Source organism: Mobula birostris, chromosome 31, assembly GCF_030028105.1.
Source record: "Mobula birostris isolate sMobBir1 chromosome 31, sMobBir1.hap1, whole genome shotgun sequence".
NCBI classification, from domain to species: Eukaryota; Metazoa; Chordata; class Chondrichthyes; order Myliobatiformes; family Myliobatidae; genus Mobula; species Mobula birostris.
The window spans coordinates 3,140,600-3,159,426 of NC_092400.1; the positions used below are offsets into that span (position 1 = coordinate 3,140,600).

The 18,827-nt window shown below is 42.7% G+C and overlaps 1 protein-coding gene across 1 annotated transcript in view; it reads right to left on the minus strand.

Moving 5' to 3' along the window:
- Positions 1 to 18,827, minus strand: part of LOC140190840 (BICD family-like cargo adapter 1) — an 87,143-nt gene that overhangs the window by 24,716 nt on the left and 43,600 nt on the right. Inside the window, exons 3-4 of the mRNA XM_072247723.1 lie at positions 10,830 to 10,946; positions 8,004 to 8,150 (exon numbers count right to left, since the gene is read on the minus strand). Of these exons, the coding sequence (XP_072103824.1) occupies positions 8,004 to 8,150; positions 10,830 to 10,946 (264 nt within the window). The remainder of the gene's footprint in view (positions 1 to 8,003; positions 8,151 to 10,829; positions 10,947 to 18,827) is intronic.

The window sequence follows — 18,827 nt, forward strand, 5'->3', positions numbered from 1 at the left end:
CGCAGGTGGGCTGTCATCACAGGTATCTGTCATGGCAGTGACAACCCACTGGAGCATTACAGGCTAATCAGTACCATGGTAGGGTATTTAGTTAAAGCAGCAGCTCCCAGTTTAAAGGGAGTGAGACTGCCAACATTAGAGGGTACCACAGATGCCGTCAGATTATTGGAGGGATTAGAGTACGTGGGGGAAGGCCCCCTGAGTTGGATGTGCAGGTTAGTCATACAGCCTGAGGGTGAGGGGCCCTGTGTGACCTGCAAGGGAAAGCTTTTGGCTCTGCCCAGAGCTGGGGTCCGATAGCAGCAGGCAAATGGGGTTCCCACTGTTACGTGGAGTGAGCAATGCCAGGGGAAGTGAGGGCAGGAGGCCATCAAGGGAGAAGGGTCATTCTCCAAACCCTACCCCGATACGGGCTCCTTCCGTCCTCTGCAGGGTTCCTCACATCCCATTCAGGGTTCCCTGTATCTTTGCAAAGGGCACCCATGGTTCTTCAGTGGCAGCAGAAATGTGGCAGTGGGTGGCATCCTCCTGTGCCATTCCCTAAGGGAAGGGAGGGTTCATTCCCTCTGCACCCTCCCCCCATAATAAAGTATGAATTGTTTGAGTTTGGTGAAGTGTTTTTCTTTTTGTTCTTTGGAAAAAGTGTTAAAGTTTTCCACTGTGGAAATTAACTGTTCTAAGTTTTGCAGTTAATTGCGAAGGATGTGAAGGAAGAAAACTACAAGTATGGATTAAATTTGTTTTTGGAGGGAGATTGGAATCCTTAGGAGTGAACTGAAATGTTGCTTTTTTTAACAAGAATGTTCCACAAGGTTGAAAAATATTTTGGGTATTGTCAACACATTGAATTTAAGTTCTTTTGGAAAGAACTTTGCAAAGTTGAGACATGTTCACATTGTGAGTCTCATTAAACGCAAATGAGTAGCCAGGGTTCAGGTCATTCCTGTCTCTTAGAATGCAAATGCATAATGTGTTTGTTGTCCAACACGTGTCAGGTAAAATGCAGTCGAGAGTACACCATAAACACGAGAAAGTCAGTACATGCTGGAAATCCAAAGCGACGCAGGCAAAATGCTGGAGGATCTCAGCAGCTCAGGCAGCATCTGTGGGAAAAAATAAATAGTTAATGTTTTGGGCTGAGTTCCTTCATCAGGACCACAGAGAATCAGAGGGAGAAGGCAGACCAAGTGAGTCAGCCCTCTGACAATTTCCTTACAGGAAACTTAAATAACAACCATCAACCTCCTGACTGAAGACGACCTGTGAATGAAAAGTAAAGGTTACACAAATGCAGAAGACACTGACAGCACGACAGCAAGCCGTGAATAAAGCTGGTCATGGTTCGTCGTAATGAAGGCTCATTCTCAAAGGTAGGTGATTAGTTATACGGATTAGAATAGAAAGAGTTTGAGAAAGTAGACAGGAAGGATCTGAGTTTCTGTAGGGACATCTAGTCCCACAACACTGACGGCAAGACGGACTGAGAAAGAGAAGAAATTGCACACAGCATTTGAAGGCAGCCTGAACGCCTGAACGGGGAGTGAACAGAAGTGAGCCAGACTCTGAGCTGGACAGTCGAGCAGTGGATGCCACCAAGGCAGATATTCGAATTGAGACCACCTCAAATCCTCCTGTAGATTGATCAAAGAAACTGGTTGTCAAGCTCTTTCCGATCTGCCATGGCATGGAAAGTAAGCTGTTTACTCTGACTCTGATACAAAGTTATTTTGCTGTGCCCCTGCCCACAGAGTAACTACTGACAGCCAATACTGAAAGGTTTGGCTATCAGAAAATGAAGGGATGAAGAGGACGTGATCAAATTTCTGGAACATTTTATTGTCATCTCTGCTCAGTCTTGCAGATAGCCAATTAGGGATGTTAGATAGTGCACGACATGATAGATTAGTAATTGGGGGAGGGATTTGAGGTGAAGGGCATTTTCACTGCCCTGCTTAATCAGATCCTCCTAAAGTTTGGTCTTCCTGGGACAGATTTCTGTTCGGGGGCCAAGAGAAGGGTTTGCTTGGGAGTATTCCAGAGTTATATGAATATAACACTTATTAATTCAAACAAAAACCAGTTTTCAGTTCTTAATGTTGATTGTAAATTGCAAGCAGCAAGACATTCGCATTTGCATCAGCCAAACGTTGAGAGAATCAGGCACTGCAAGGTTGGTGGACTACTGTAGTGCACTGGGTAGCAATTGGTAGGCTGACAATTCTGGGCAGCGTTGTTTTATGTTTTGTGTATAGTACATTGAGGTAACCATATCGATTATACAAACCTGTGGACTGGGTGTCATGTCTTTTGAGGAGTGGTATGTTGCAGCAGGTGTCAATCTTACCTGTTCATTGAAAGCTGCTCCCGGGTACTAGCTAGGGATTGGCCCTCCCACTAGCTGATGATGTCATGGCGCAGGTAGAATTTATGTCTAGTGCGCAGTAACTTCGCAGCCTTTTTTCACATTTTCATCGCCACGGGCAGTTTGGCGTTGCCATGGAAACAGGAAACAGTGGAGGTGTAAAGAGGGCCCAGGTGCACACTTTAGGTCAGTATTTGCCACTGTGCGTATGTTTAGTGTCTGTTTTGTCCTGCCACTTTGGGCACTCAGTTTAGATGAATATTCGTAACCTAGTGTAACCTGAAGGGTTTTCTCAATGTTTAGTACTTGTCTTCTCCTGTAAATAAACAGTTAGCCTACTAAGCAGTACTGAGTGTCTTCTGTCCCCGCTCACTGAACCCGCAAACCCAATTTCACATACCAGCTTAAGAGTATACATTTTCATTTGCCTACCCGTCTCTCAAATTCATCCACAATATTTTAGCCACTGTACCACATATTTCTTTCCTCCAAGTTCAAGTGCCTTGCATACAATTGCCACTTTCCTCTTTTCTAGATTTTTCTGGATTGTTGCACACCCAACCTCGCTTCTGCATTGTATTTGAAAGAATGGGATTGAACCTCTAGACGTGAGGACTGAATCCCTGAAGCTGGAACTGAGAGCCACACAGACATCATCTTCTTTCATTTTAAAGATAAAATTGTATATTGTAGAAGTTATTTGTGATTCATCCATGACTCATTCACTGTTGCTGCAGATCTCTATTTTTATCCCCTTCCCCTGAACATCCTGCTCTCTCTTCATAAACTTGGCATCCCTTACCTCTGTTGTCGATTTCCAACTTGCTTTTCGAAGGCCTGTTTACTCCTGTGCTCATAATCTAATGTTGCCTTCCAGTTCAGCTCTGCGTTGAGATTCAAATTTACATCCCCACTTTTGACATTTTCCCATGGTATTGGTCCTCCAACACCTTCCAAGACTAAACTGATCCTCTGATTATATTATTTTGAATATCCTTGCCATGATCTCACCCATCACGTTTTGTAGTATTAAAAAACATTAAGCTAATTCAAAGTAAGACACGAGAGTCCAGGAATGTGGGTCTAACTTCGAGTTTACTTTAAGCGAGGTGTGCACGTATCACATGGTAGTGTGATGACATATGCAAATCACTTATATTTACATACAAGCCATAATTATTTACACAAACAAGAATGTTTCATCAATTACCCAAATGCTACAAAATATTAAATACACAACACTCCTCCCTGCTTAACTATAAACTCCAATGCAATGAAGAATGCATCACAGCTCTCTACACAGTATATTATATAATACAATCACTATATACAGACATCCATAGCATAGTAAAATTTAAATTGTCTCCTTCAGGTTTAAAGGTTTAATTACTGCAGAGGATTTTTTACTCTTGTGGGATAGCATCTTTCCTGACAAGGTAGGTCACTCTGCTTGGCAAATGAAACTAGTGGCTGTGCAACACCTCAGATCCTGGAGCCTCCTCAGTGGTGGCTGTAGCAGTTGAACCTGAGACTGCAGGAACTGGTTCTGACAGCAGTAACCGACTTTCTTCTCTAACCGTCTGCTCTGTTCTCCTCTCCTCAACCGATCGAAGACATCAGAGTGTGATCCATTGTGCAGGAGAGTGGTCCAGTTCTGTCCTTAATCTTTCTGGGTACCCACTTTCGATCACCTCTGTAGTCCCTCACCAGGACCGTTTGTCCAGGAGTGAAACACTGAACCTCCTTGTTTGAGGAGCGTTCAGTCTGTCCCAGCTGTTGTCCTGCAGACTCCTCTGAGATTGGGTTTGAGGAGATCCAAGCGTGAACGGAAAGGTGGTGTGTGTTGCATGATGATATGCAAGGAGGAAATTTGCGAGCTTCTGGTTCAGTGTTAGTGTAGTTCTGCTGATAGTGCTCGCAGAGCCTTCTTCAGACTCTGGATAAATCTCTCCACCAAGTGATTTGTAGCTGGATGTAATCAATCAAATCAATTATCATTCAAACCATACATAGATACAAATGAATGAGACAGCGTACCTCTGCAGCCAAGGTGCAAAACATTCAAAATAGCAAGCAAACATTCAAAAAGTGAGCAACATTCAAAATAGCGAGTAACATAATTCAAAATAATGAGCAAGAAGCATATTCACTCTTAAAAAAACATACATAAAGTCCAAGACCCTGAGTGACAATGTCCAGCAATCGATGGTATGGTCTCCCAGCAATGTGCAGCCACACGTAATCCAGGCTGTTATTCCACCGTTCGAACACCAATGGGAGAGACCAGGCCCCAGCTAAGCAGCCGCACGTAATCCAGCCTGTTATTCCACCGCTCGAACACCAATGGGAGAGGCCAGGCCCCAGCTAAGCACAGACGCCACGCTGAAACACTTCTGCGTCTTCTCAACTGGCCTAGTCCTTGTTACAACCAAGGTTACACAGCACCCGTCGCCTGTCCCTCCACCAAACAAGGGTAACAGGCCTGCGGAAACTTACATTACCACTATCCAACACAGTCTTGTGATCGCAAGTGAAATGTGTGAGACAACCTACCACGGTTACACTGCGCCAACTATGACACTTTCAAGCAGCCGGCAGCAACATGGTCTGTAGCCAGGGCAGCTCTATCAAACCCAGACTGGCTCCTCCAACATCCTGATGGGTTCCTTTCCCAATATCCTGGCCGGCCCCTTCTCCAGCATCCCAGAATATGCCTTATTTTATTCACTTTCAGGAGTGACTGAAACTGTCCCCCCTGTCACTAACTAAGTGTTCTTCAACACCAAACCTTCCGAAGAGGTTTCTCCATGCATCACCAGTGTGCAAGACTCTAGTGGAGGCTTTTGGGAACACTTCTGATCACTCTGTAGTTGTATCCACTATTACCAAGAGATTTGTGCCCATGAATGGTTTGGCAAAATCCACATGAATCCTCTGCCAGGACAAAGTAGGCTCTTCCCAGCAATGGAGAGGTGCTGTTCTTGGCATCTTCTGGATGTGTTAGCATCCCACACAGTGCATGGCAAGCTACTCAATCTGCAGATCTATCCCAGGCCATTTCAAACCAATACCTTCATTTTAGTCATGCCTAGATGACTGGCATGCAGCTCCTAAACACTTTAGCTCTCAGCTTGGATGGTACAACAACTCTTAATCACCACACAAGGCAACATCCGTCAAGGGAAGTTCAACCCAGTGCCAGTAAAAATGGGGAAACTGAAGTCTTTCTTGCAGATTCCAGCCACTTTTGGTGGCCACACAGACCTGAGACAGTGTGGGGTCTTTCCTGGTTTCCCTTTGGGTCATCTCTGCTGTAATAGGGAGACTTTTGATTTGTGTCGGGGAGAATACGTGAAGAGGACTGAGTAAATTTCTATGGTACTTCCTTTTCCAAGGGTAAACAGGGTCATCCATCAGCATTCCCATGATTAGTTGTCCTCTTGAACTCAAACTTGTAATTGTGTCCTCCAGGAAAGAGCCCATCTCTGCATTCCTACTGCTGCTGTTAGTGGAACACACTTCTGTAGAATGAAAATGGACACTAGGGGCTGATGATCAGTAACGAAGGTAAACTCTCCCCCATAAAAGTACTGTTTGAAATGCTTTAAACCCCAAATCAGACTCAAGGCCTCTCCGTCAACCTGTGCGTAATTTTGCTCTGCAGCAGTAAGGAAATGTGTAGCAAAGGCTGTTGGGCGTTCACTTCCATCACTCATAACATGCGACATGACTCCACCTATACAAGGTGAAGAGCCATAGGCAGGCTTCACTGGATGATGTGGATCATAATGTGTCAGTACTGTGCCTGCCATCAGTTTCCTTTCCCTTTTTGAAAACCATCTCAAAATGCTTCGACCATTGCTATTTCTTCACAATCTGCAGTATTAAGTTCAAGGGTTGGAAAAAAGCAGCAAGGTTTAGCAGAAACCTGTTATAGTAGTTGACAAATCCTAAAAAGGACCACAACTGTGACACATCTTTTAGCCTTGGGGAGTCCGCTACTGCTTGAATTTTCAGCGAGTTTCGCCTTTAAATCTGCATTGGTCTGTTGTGTGTGAGCCCCTGCCACGACAGAAACACAATTTTTTTCAGCCAAGCTAGTTTCTGTTTAGATGTTGCAATTTTGTTCACGCTCACTTTCATTCCTGACTGCAACTTAACTGCTTCTCTGTTTATGGTTTCCATTGAAACAGTGACTTCAACTGCTCTCTTAAATGTGAGCACTGCTTCCATTAGGAGCCGTTTCTGAATTTTTTTGTAAGATTCCACAAACTGAATGCTCTCTTAGCGTATCATTAAGCCCATTAGCAAACTGAAAATGCTCAATCACTTCAACTCAGCCATGTACGCTGAAATGGACTCCCCTTCTTCTTGATTCCACTGATATAACCTAAAGCATTCTGTAATCAACAATGGCTTCAGTTATAAATGTTCCTGCATTACTTTGATAATATCAGCAAAGCTAATTTCTGCTGGCTTGGTTGGAGCAGTGAAACCAATTGTATGGTTGAAGCAAATTGTATGTCTTCAAACTCAATGCACTTAGCAAAATTGGTACTCATTTCTCACTGGCTATTTCATTTACTTCAGATGAGGAATGAATATGATGGTGGTGGAACTCAATGGTTCAGGCAGTACCTGTGGAGCAAAATAGAAAGTCCATCTCAACCCAAAACTGTGAATGCTCATTCCCTCCATAGAAGCTGCCTGACTCATGAAGTTCCACCAGCATAATATTTGTTCCTCATCTGTAGTCTCTTGCATCTTCAATTTTTTTGCAACTTCCTGAACAAACAACAGATATGCTAAAGGGATGTTTAGAAGACAGTTCTTCCAACACAAAGGCAATCTTTTCTTGGTTCTGTACTGAAGATGCTATTGTGGTCAAGATCTGGAGTTCTCTACTCCAAAAACAATCTGTTATCAGCGAATCAGAAATGATAGTAAGCTTGACCACTGTTGATTATATTATATAATTAGCCCACATTAGAGGCAAGCTAAGGGCCCAATGGGTTAAAAAAAAACAACAAAACTTGTCAGTGGTTCAAGGTAGCATCTACGTGGGCCAGGAGTTCAAAGGTTCAATTTAATGTCAGAGGAATGTATACAATGTACATTCTGAAACGCTTTTTCTTTGCGAAACATCCACAAGAGCAGAGAGGTGCCCCCAAGAATGAACGACAGTTAAATGTGAGAACCCCAAAGTCCCCCCCCAGCTCCCCGCTCCTGCGCATAAGTGGCAGTGAGCAACAATCCCGCCTCCCCCATTATCAAAGTTTTCTGATCAATGCATCAGGACCAAGAGTGGAGAAGGAGGGTAGCTGGTATAAAGAGCATAGGAGACTTGAATGGGTACCCTGCAAGAATTATTCTATGACACTAAATAACTGATTTAATTCCAGTTGCAACACAACATCTGCTACATTTGTAAGGAATGATAGTTTCCCGTTTTTAAGCCAATAAAACTGTCAGAGGAATGGAGAGTGGCAGCACCCATATTGTGCATATTCTCTGTATTCATTCCCCTTATTATGCAAGTAATTCATGTGTTGTATAAATTCTCCTTGTACACACACTCCAGTCATTTAGGACACGCTGCTCCTGTTCGTTCCTCTGATGTACATTCTTTAACACTCCTCACCTGCAGATCCTTCTCACGACTCTGTCGCTCAGCCATCAACACTCGTTCCTGAAGTTCCTCAATCGTGCCCTGCAACAGTTCATTCTCCTCAATCACAGCACTGATACGCTGCTCCAGTTCACGTTTTCGTTCTGTTAGCATTTTTATCTGAGATCAGGAGGTAAAATTAGGCATCAGAATGCTGTAGACAGCCAAGCTATAGTGTGGAGACAAAGTGTGGCAGGTAAAGGAGGCATTGGCTATGGATATGGGGTAAATGAGGGTAGGGCAGGTAAGGGAAGGCCATAAAACTAGGATAAGGGCAACAAGAGGATGGGAAGTCAGGCAAGAAGCAACAGGCAAAGATGCTGCAGATAACATAGGCCAGCCAGAACATCTGAATATTTAAATCCCAGCTGGACACAGTAGGTGCTTTTAACCACCTAACCACATCAACATTGGTTGATTGCACCCAGTTGGATGCAATTGTACTTCTCAAGCTGGAGCACCACCACTAGTGACAATGAGAGCAAATTCACTGTACACTGAGGGCAGGAATGTTATCGTACATGCAGAATTATAAGCTGGTGTGTTTTTGTGATCAGAGGGGCAGCAGGTCACCAAATCCAGTGAAGGGATAAAGGATTTAGTTACAGTAATGAGCAATGATTGACAGATGTTGAAGTATTAGATAGAAAGTATTAAGTACTTACTTCTAGAATCTGCTGCTCCATGTCACCCCATAGATAAAACAGAAAAAAAACCAGAAAATGTAACAGTAATGAGCAGCATTTTTAACATTTGGTATTTTGTGTTCATCAAGTTAAGGGAAGAAAATTATTCTGTTTTTTTGTCCAGAGAGTAAGTATCTAGCATTTCTAGCTTAAATTCCAATGATCTGATTATCCAGATTGCATGTTGTATGTCAGCAGCTTCTCATATTTACAAATCCTATAGGAATCCTTATGATTCTTATTCACTGTGCTGGACAGATTGTTCCTAAATTACACATCGGAAAGTATCTATTAAAGTGCACTCACATAGTGTACACAAACAATCTTGCTCACTATCATATTAATTAAGCCAGCCATTTCTATGTATTACCCCCACTACTCTATATAAACCCTTCAAACATATTCACACTTTATGTAGCCAAGAGTAAACCCTCACCTCTCAAACATCCTATGCCATATAAAAAGGAGCCTGAGATTCATTCATACTCAGCATACAGTCACTATATACCAAAAGGTTCAATAACGCATCATCAATCCTTAGAACTGTTCACAATACTCTGCACATAATTTATCTTGGACACAGTCATAGAGCTGTAGGCACAAAAATGGACTCTTTGGCCCAACACACTGATCCCATTTGTCTACATTAGGCCTATATCTCTCTCCTCCTTCCCCATCAAAGTACCTGCTCAAACACTTCTTGTATATTGTAATTGTTTCTGCCTCTAGCAGCCTATTCTATATAACCACTATATTGGAAAAATTTGCCCTTCAGATCTTTAAATATTCTCCTCTTATTTTAAACCTGTGCTCTCTAGTTTCAGATTCCCTTACCCTGGAAAAAGACCATCTACCTACGCTTCTGAGAACTTTATAGACTTTGTATGTTATAGCATAAACTCCATCTTGACTTTAATTCTATAGATATATCAGCAATATATTTGAAAGGTATTCAAAATTATTCAAAACCTATGAAATTTTAATGACTTTTGTACATGAAAACATAATTTTAAGTTTGAAATGGACAACTGCATATGTTTGCATTGAAATTGATTTGCAATAGTTTTACTAATTTGTTTAATCTATTAACAACTTCTTTCTCCCATTACAATTCTTCCATCTAAACTGCTCATTTCCAAGGGCAAGTGCCTTTTTAAAAGTCTGTGAAATAGAACAAAGTTGTGTTTCTGCACCAATTCCTTGTTCATATTGTGCTTTCCATGCAAACCAGCTAAAACAAGAGGCTCCATGGGATTCCATTACTAGTTACTTTGTGGCTTTTAGCTTCAGAACAATTTGGGAACTGTACTCTACAAGTCTAATGTTTTTATACTTCCTATTTTTGGATTCTTCCTGTCCTATGTTCCAATGTCTATTTGTATGAATAATTATGACTATAAATTTAAGACTAAATATTACAATAATGTATATTTCACTATTCTAAGGAAACAGATATATAAGCAAACCATAAAAATCCTGGTGTTATAGGACAAGAGGATAAACAGGAGTCCTAAACAATGATTTAGAAACATAGAAAACCTGCAGCACAATACAGGCCCTTCAGCCCACAATGCTGTGCCGAACATGGACTTACTTTGGAAATTACCTAGGGTTACCCATAGCCCTCTATTGTTCGAAGCTTCATGTACCTATCCAGGAGTCTCTTGTAAGACCATATCGTATCCACCTCCACCACTGTCGCCAGCAGCCCATTCCACACACTCACTACTCTGCAGAAAAAAAAACTTACCTCTGACATCTCCTCTGTACCTACTTCCAAGCACCTTAACACTGTGCTCTCTCGTGTTAGCCATTTCAGCCCTGGGAAAAAGCCTTGACTATCCACACAATCAATGCCTCAATTCAATATCTTAATTCAGGCCATGTATTAGATTACTCACTGCAGGTCACAAGAGAATAGTTTGCTAACGGAAACTATTCTTTTGGTGCCAGCTTTATTTAAAATGCTGAGAGAGAATCTGAACCATAACACCCATTGAACCAGAATCTCCTGTGCCATCGCATAATTTCTGCTCAGAGACATCTGTGTACTTCGATAGGCACAGCTTTAAACATGGAATAAATACATTGATGCAATCCAACGGGATCTCACCTCAGCTTGCAAGGTCTCCAAGCGCACCACATGCTGATTTGTCGATATGCTTTTTTCCCGGAACTCGTCACGGAGGTTATGAACTTGCATTGAGAGTTGCTGCTCTATCTCAGCTGTCTATGGAAGAAGAAAGAAAGTCATGGGATGTAGTACAAGAACTATACACTGTACAAGTGTGGAAGACTAAGAACAAAAAAAAATTGTCTCAAAAGCCAAATATTTGGGAAACAAGGTGTGGATTTAATGATACCCTGACATACAATCATGAGCTGAGAAATGTTGCCATATGACAACAATAATCTTCTTACGCCAAAACAACACCAGCCACTGCCACTGGGCTAAACCTGGGCTCATGACCCCATGGACAAACAGTCGAGCTGCCCAATGACTTGCATTTGGGGTTTTATACAGTACAATGTGTTAATTTTCCCTTAAAACCAAGGGCCCGTGGGATTAACCTGACGCCTGCTTGGTCCTCAGGACTCCCCCGATGTGGCAACAGATGCCAGAGACTCGGGTATCATGAGCCGAATATCTGATCTTCTAATGCCATTTGTTATTTCTCCAAAGAATTCCAACAGATTTGTCAGGCAAGATTATCTCTTGCGGAAACTATGCTGACTATGGCCTACAGTCAGACAGAGATGGCACTCGGTACTTGGTGTCAGAGAGCTGATCGGAGCTCGAAGTTTTCGGACGACTCAGAGTCGGATTGTGGTCGGCATGGCAGAGAGAGTTTTTCTTCCTTCTCCCGTCTGCGTGAGATGTGGGATATTTGACAGACTTTGAACTCTTACTGTGCTCATGGACTTCTTCATCAAGTTATGGTATTGTTGCACTGTTGTAACTATATGTTATAATTATGTTGTTTTGTTAGTTTTTTCAGTCTCGGTTGTACTGTGTTTTGTGATATCACACCAGAGGAAATATTGTATCATTTCTTAATGCATGCATTACTAAATGACAATAAAAGAGGACTACGTGTCTTCATAATCTAATAATCTAATCTAATTTTACCATGTGCCTCCAAGTACTCAAGACCTCATCCTTAACAATCGACTCCAACATCTTCCCAAACACTGAGATCAGACCAACTGGCTTATAATTTCCTTTCTTCTGCCTCTCTCCCTTCTTGAACAGTGGAGTGACATTTGCAATCTTCCAGTCTTTTGGAACCATTCTAGAGTCCAGAGATTTTTGAAAGATCATTGCTAATGCCTCCATGATGTCTTCAACCACCTCTTTTAGACCATTGGGGTTTACACCATCTGGTCCAGGTATCTTATCTACCTTCAGACCTTTCAGTTTCCCAAGAAACCTCTCTCTAGAAATGGCGACTTCACACACTTCTGACCTTTGACTCTCTCGAACCTCCACCATACTGCTAGTGTGAAGACTGATGCAAAATACTCATTCAGTTAGTCCGCCATTGCCTTGTCCCCCATTACTACCTCTCCAGCCGCATTTTCCAGCAGTTCAGTATTCATGCTCGTCTCTCCTTTACACTTCACGTAACTGAAGAAACTTCTGGTATCCCCTTTAATATTACTGGCTAGCTTACTTTTGTATGCCATCTTTATCTTAATGAAGTCTTTCATTGCCTTCTGTTGGTATTTAAAAGTTTCCCAATCCTCTAACTTCTCACTAATTTTTGCTCCATTATGTGCTCTCTCTTTGGCTTTTATGTTGGCTTCGACTTCTCTTTTTAGTCATGGTTGTGTCATCTTGCCTTTAGAATACTTCTTCCTCTTTGGAATGTATATATCATGTGCCTTCTGAATTGCTTCCAGAAATTCCGGCCATTGCTGCTCTGCCATTATCCTATCCATTCTTTTCCAACCAATTTTGGCCAACTCCTCTCTCATGCCTTTACTTCAATGTAATATCGATACATCTGACTTTACCTTCCCCTTCTCAAATTTCAGAATGAATTTGATCAGGTTATGATCACTTTCCCCTGAAGGTTCTTTTACCTTAAGATCTCTAATCTATTCGTTTATTGCACACACCCACTCCAGAATAGCGGATCCCCTAAAGGGTTCAACACACATGCTGCTCTAAAAAGCCCTCTCATAGGCATTCTAGAAATTCCCCTGACTGGGGTCTAGTACTTGATTTTCTCAATCTACCTACATATTGAAATCCCCCATAACTATTGTAACGCTGCCCTTTTGGCATGCATTATCTTTCTCCCATTGTAGTTTGTAGACCACATCTTTACTACTGTTTGGGGGGGGCTGCATATAACTCCCACCAGGGTCAGAATCAGAATCAGAATCAGAATCAGGTTTATTATCACCAGCATGTGACGTGAAATTTGTTAACTTAGCAGCAGCAGTTCAATGCAATACATAATCTAGCAGGAGAGGAAAAAAATAAATAAAATAAAACATAATAATAAACAAGTAAATCAATTACACATACTGAATAGATTTTAAAAAATGTGCAGGAACAGAAATACTGTATATTATAAAAAGTGAGGTGGTGTCCAAAGCTTCAAAATCCATTTAGGAATCGGATGGCAGAGGGGAGGAAGCTGTTCCTGAATCGCTGAGTGTGTGCCTTCAGGCTTCTGTACCTCCTACCTGATGGTAACAGTGAGAAAAGGGCATGCCCTGGGTGCTGGAGGAGCTTAATAATGGACGCTGCCTTTTTGAGACACCACTCCCTGAAGATGTCCTGGGTACTTTGTAGGCGAGTGCCCAAGATGGAGCTAACTAGATTCACAACCCTCTGCAGCTTCTTTCCGTGCTGTGCGGTAGCCCCTCCATACCAGACAGTGATGCAGCCTGTCAGAATGCTCTCCACGGTACAAATATTGAAGTTTTTGAGTGTATTTGTTGACATGCCAAATCTCTTCAAACTCCGAGTAAAGTATAGCCGGTGTCTTGCCTTCTTTATGACTACATCGATATGTTGGGACCAGGTTAGATCCTCAGAGATCTTGACACCCAGGAATTTGAAGCTGCTCACTCTCTCTACTTCTGATCTCTCTATGAAGATTAGTATGTGTTCCTTCGTCTTACCCTTCCTGAAGTCCACAGTTAGTTCTTTCGTCTTACTGATGTTGAGTACCAGGTTGTTGCCGCGGCACCATTCCACTAGTTGGCATATCTCACTCCTGTATGCCCTCTTGTCACCACCTGAGATTCTACCAATAATGGTTGTATTGTCAGCAAATTTATAGATGGTATTTGGGCTACGCCTAGCCACACAGTCATGTGTATACAGAGAGTAGAGCAGTGGGTTAAGCACACACCCCTGAGGTGCGCCACTGTTGATCGTCAGCGAAGGGGATATGTTATCACCAATCCGCACAGACTGTGGTCTTCCAGTTAGGAAGTCGAGGCCCAGGTTCTGCAACTTCTCAATCAGGATTGTGGGAACGATGGTATTAAATGCTGAGCTACAGTTGATGAACAGTATCCTGACGTAGGTGTTTGTGTTGTCTGGGTGGTCTAGAGTCCTGTGGAGAGCCATGAAGAATGCGTCTGCCGTTGACCTAACGTGACAACAGGCAAATTGCAGTGGGTCCAGGTCCCTGCTGAGACAAGGGTTATTTTATTCTCGCATTTCCTTAGCTCTACCCCCAACTACTTAACATTTCCCGATGCTACATCACTTCTTTCTAATGATTTGATTTCATTTTTCACCAACAGAGCCACGTCACTCCCTCGGCCGTCCTGCCAGTCCTTTCAATACAGTGTGTATCCTTGGACCTTAAGCTGCCAGCTATAATCTTCTTTCAGCCGTGATTCAGTGATGCTCACAACATCATACATGCAAATCTGTAACTGTGCTACAAGTTCATCTACCTTATTCCATATACTGCACACAAATATATTCAAATATAATACATTCAGTCTTGTATTCATCCTTTTTGATTTGGTCCTCCTTTTACATTGCAACTCACCCTGTTGACTACAATTTTGCCCAATCATCAGCTTCTCCTTGCTAGGAGTCTCACTACACACTGCTTCTATTTGTAAATGAACTTCTTCACCCTTAGTACTGTCAGTCCAGTTCCCATCCCCCTGCCAAATTAGTTTAAACTTTCCTGAACAACTCTAGTAAAAGTGCCCGCAAGGATATTGGTCTCCCACCCCCTCCCCCTGGTTCAGGTGTAAATCATCCATTTTGTACAGGTCATACCTTCCCTTGAAGAGATTCCAATGATCCACAAACCTGAACCCCTGCCCCTTGTACCAGCTTGTCAGCCATGCATTCATCTGCCAAATCATCCTGTTCTTACTGGCACATAGCGCAGGCAGCTATCCAGAGATTACTCTCCTGGAGGTCCAGTTTTTTAACTTTCTACCTAGTTTCCTGAAATATCTCTTCAGGACCTCCTCACCTTCTCTACCCATGTCATTGGTGTCAATATGTATCCAGACTTCTGGCTGCTCCCCTCCCCACTGAGAATGCCATGGCCCCGATCCAAGACATCCCTGATGCTGGTACCTGGGAGATAATATACCATCTGGGTGATCTACAGTCTGTTCCCAGAGATGCAAACCAAGACCAAAGTCAAGTGTTGTGGGAAGATCATCAATTTCACCAAAGGCTCTCTTTGGATTGCTTGAAATTTGTTGGTCTCTAACAGATATCTGTAGGGGAGTGCTGTCAACTAACACATTCCAGGTTACAGGAATGCATCAGAATCAGGCTCAGGTTTAGTATCACCTTCATATGCCGTGAAATTTGTTGTCTTTGCAGCAACAGTACAATGCAATACATAATAATAGAGAAAAAAAACATGAATTACATAAAGTCCTCCTGAAGTGCAACACCTCACACTTGTCTGCATTAAATTCCATCTGCTATTTGCTGACCCAATTTACCACATATCATCCAAATCATTAATATGGAGTATAAACAATCCCCATGGCTCACTACTAGTCACAGGCCTCCAGTCAGAGAGGCAAACCACTCTTTGCCTTCTCCTGCTCAGCCAACATTGAATCCAATTTACTACTTCATTCTGAATGCCAAGCAACTGGACTTTCTGGACCAGCCTCCAATGCAGGACTTTGTCAGAGGCTTTGATGAAGACCAAGCATACAGCATCCACTGCCCTTCCTTCATCAACTTTCCTGGTAACCTCCTCGAAAAACTCTAAAGATTGGTTAGACAATAAGCCATGTTGGCTATCCCTAACCAGAATACTTAAACTGTATATCCCGTACTCAGAATACCTTTGAATAATTTGCCCACTACTGAGAACGGGCTCATTAATCTATAATTTCCAGGCTTATTCTTAGAGCACTTCTTGAACAACGGAACCTTAGCAATCCTCCAGTCCTCCGACACCTCAGCAGTAGCGAAGGATGTTTCAGGTACCTCTGCTAGGGCCCTGTCATTTCTGCACTTGCCTTCCACAAGGTACGAAGGGAGTCCTTGTCATGACCTGGGGACTTAGCCACCCTAATTTGCTTCAAGACAGCAAGCACCTCCTCTTCTGTAATCCGGATATGGCTCACGACTTCACTACTGTTTTGTTTCAGTTCTATAGACTGTGTCCGTAGTCCAGACGCTAAAAAAAAAACATTTCAGGTCACCCTGATCTCTTTCGATTCCATGCACAGATAACTATGCTGATCTTCAAGATGATCCCTTGCTATCCTTTTGTGCTTAATATATCTGTAGAAGCCCATGGGATTCTCCTTCACCTTGTCTGCCCCATAGTAACTTTTTTACGTCTTGCACTGTATTGCTGCTGCAAAATATCAGATGTCATGACATACATTAGTGGTAATAAACTTGATTCTGATCCTGCTTCACTTATGAAGAAGCAGCCACCAGAATGAGAACATGTTGGGTACGCCTCAGCTCGGCTCTCACCGTCCAGGGACTTGTGCATGATAACCCGTAGGACCTGTTACATCTTGGATATCCTGATGAACTGAAAGATGGCCAAGGTGATTGCCAGGCAGAGAAGCAGTGAATAGATCACCTCTGTTCCAGGTACAGCAACACAAAGATCACCTCACACCTGATGATGAGGTTCTCTCCAGTTACTTAAAATCAGCAAAACTCCTACAGTCCTAGTTTTTGCTTGGCTTTGACTATCTGTTCCAGCCTGTTTTTGTTACATACCTCGGCTCCTCTGAATCAGACGCACTGCACCTTCAGGTAGTCAGACTTGACCGTGAAGGAGATAACCTTCCTCTTGCTCCTCTCTGGCTCCCCTCCTTCTATTTATTCCTTGGTCCACTGTCCTCTTCTAATTAGTAGCTTCTTCCACCTAACATCTCTCAACTTCTTATAACATCCCACTTTCCTGCTTTGGGGCGAGACCCTTCCTCAGGACTCATTCAAGACAAACTTCATCCATTCCAATTTCATGACATAATTCATTCATTCTAATTTCATGACATATGTGAGTGATGATAAACCTGATTCTGATACGGGTCTCTATTGTGGACAGAGTGGGAAGGGGGCAGGGACAGGGGAATCATGGTTGGGAAAAGGGGAAGGGAGAGGGAGTGGGAAGCACTGAAGAAACATTCTGTCGTGATCAAAAAAACAAATATTTGGAATCAAATGTCCTTGTCTGGTGTCTCAGGGCTGGGTGTATCTGTACCTGTGCCACCATCCCCACCCCTGGCACTCCTTCTCTGCCACCTGTCCCACACACCTCCCGCAGCACAGCACCCTTGCCATTCTCAACATCCTTTGCACCCAGATTTACAAACTTGCTTTCTGCTCCATGTTGATAAATACAAAGTCTTTTGGCATCCTAGCTATATATATGTGCCTAACGCTTTTGAATAGTTCTGTAAAACCAGCATGGATGCAGTGGAATGAATGGCCCCTTTCCACATTGAAACTGTTATGTGTGTTTACAAAACCTTCAGGAAGTGTCTATGTATATACTGCACCCTAACGGGATCAACAATAAATGACTCAGATCAGCAGTACTGGAACAGAAACATGTTCAGTTTAAAAAAAATAATGTTCACAGAAAGACAGGAAAAAATGGTGCAGATCTGCATGGTTCTCTAGACTTTTGAGAATTTAGGTCTCTACTCTAATCAGGCCAAGATAAAACTCCACTCTAAAAATAATACCCAGGACCAATGGGAGCAACAGTGAAGGGTATTCCGAAAAGCACCTGTAATTAGGACATTAAGTCACCCCATTGTTGATCAGATACCGGAGGGAATTTCCTGTCAAATGCTGTTGGCATAGATCGACTCCCATTGCTTTCCCTCACTTGACAGATTCAGCTATTTTCCTGCCTGTATCACATGCAGCTGAGCACCTCGATTTGGGCTGCAATGTCTCATTGTCAATTAGGAAATCCTAAGAGGGGAAACCATGCTGAAGAGACTTGGTCACGTTGAGGTACAAATTTGTGCCATAAATTGCAAGCATGAAAAGCTGTTTACACAATAAGAGTCCTGTATAAAATAGATATAAAATAGCTAGAGAATTGGGTGCACTCACAGCACAAATGTTAAAGTATATTCATTGTTTATAGAATATAAAGAGATCAGCTAAGTGTTAATGTAGACAAATGTATCCTGAGAATGGGCGGTCCAGTTTGATAGAAACAAAACATTAGTGAGACAATAAATCATTCCTTTCTTCCTAGTGTGTCACACCAGACAGTCAGCCATTCTTGTCTGGAGCGTGGTGTCAGGATTGGTCTCCTTTCGGATTAACCGGGTCATGATATGAACGTTCCTGACTCAACCCTTGTTTTTTACGAGGCCGAGTGGCTAGCTCGACACTCAACCCGGCACAGGTGGAAAGCGAGCTCAAGGGTGGCCTGACTTGGATTCAAACTCGGAAGCCTTTGCTCCGAAGTCCAGCGCTGATGCCACTGCGCCACCAGCCGGTGCAATGAAACACAGGGCCAATGCAACAAGTGCTACTACAATATCAAATCAGAAAACCACAAACGATAGAAACCTGAAACAAAAAGGGACAAATACAGCTCATTGTTAGTTAGCATCTGCTGAGAGAAATAAAGTGGCATTTTACATTGCTGAT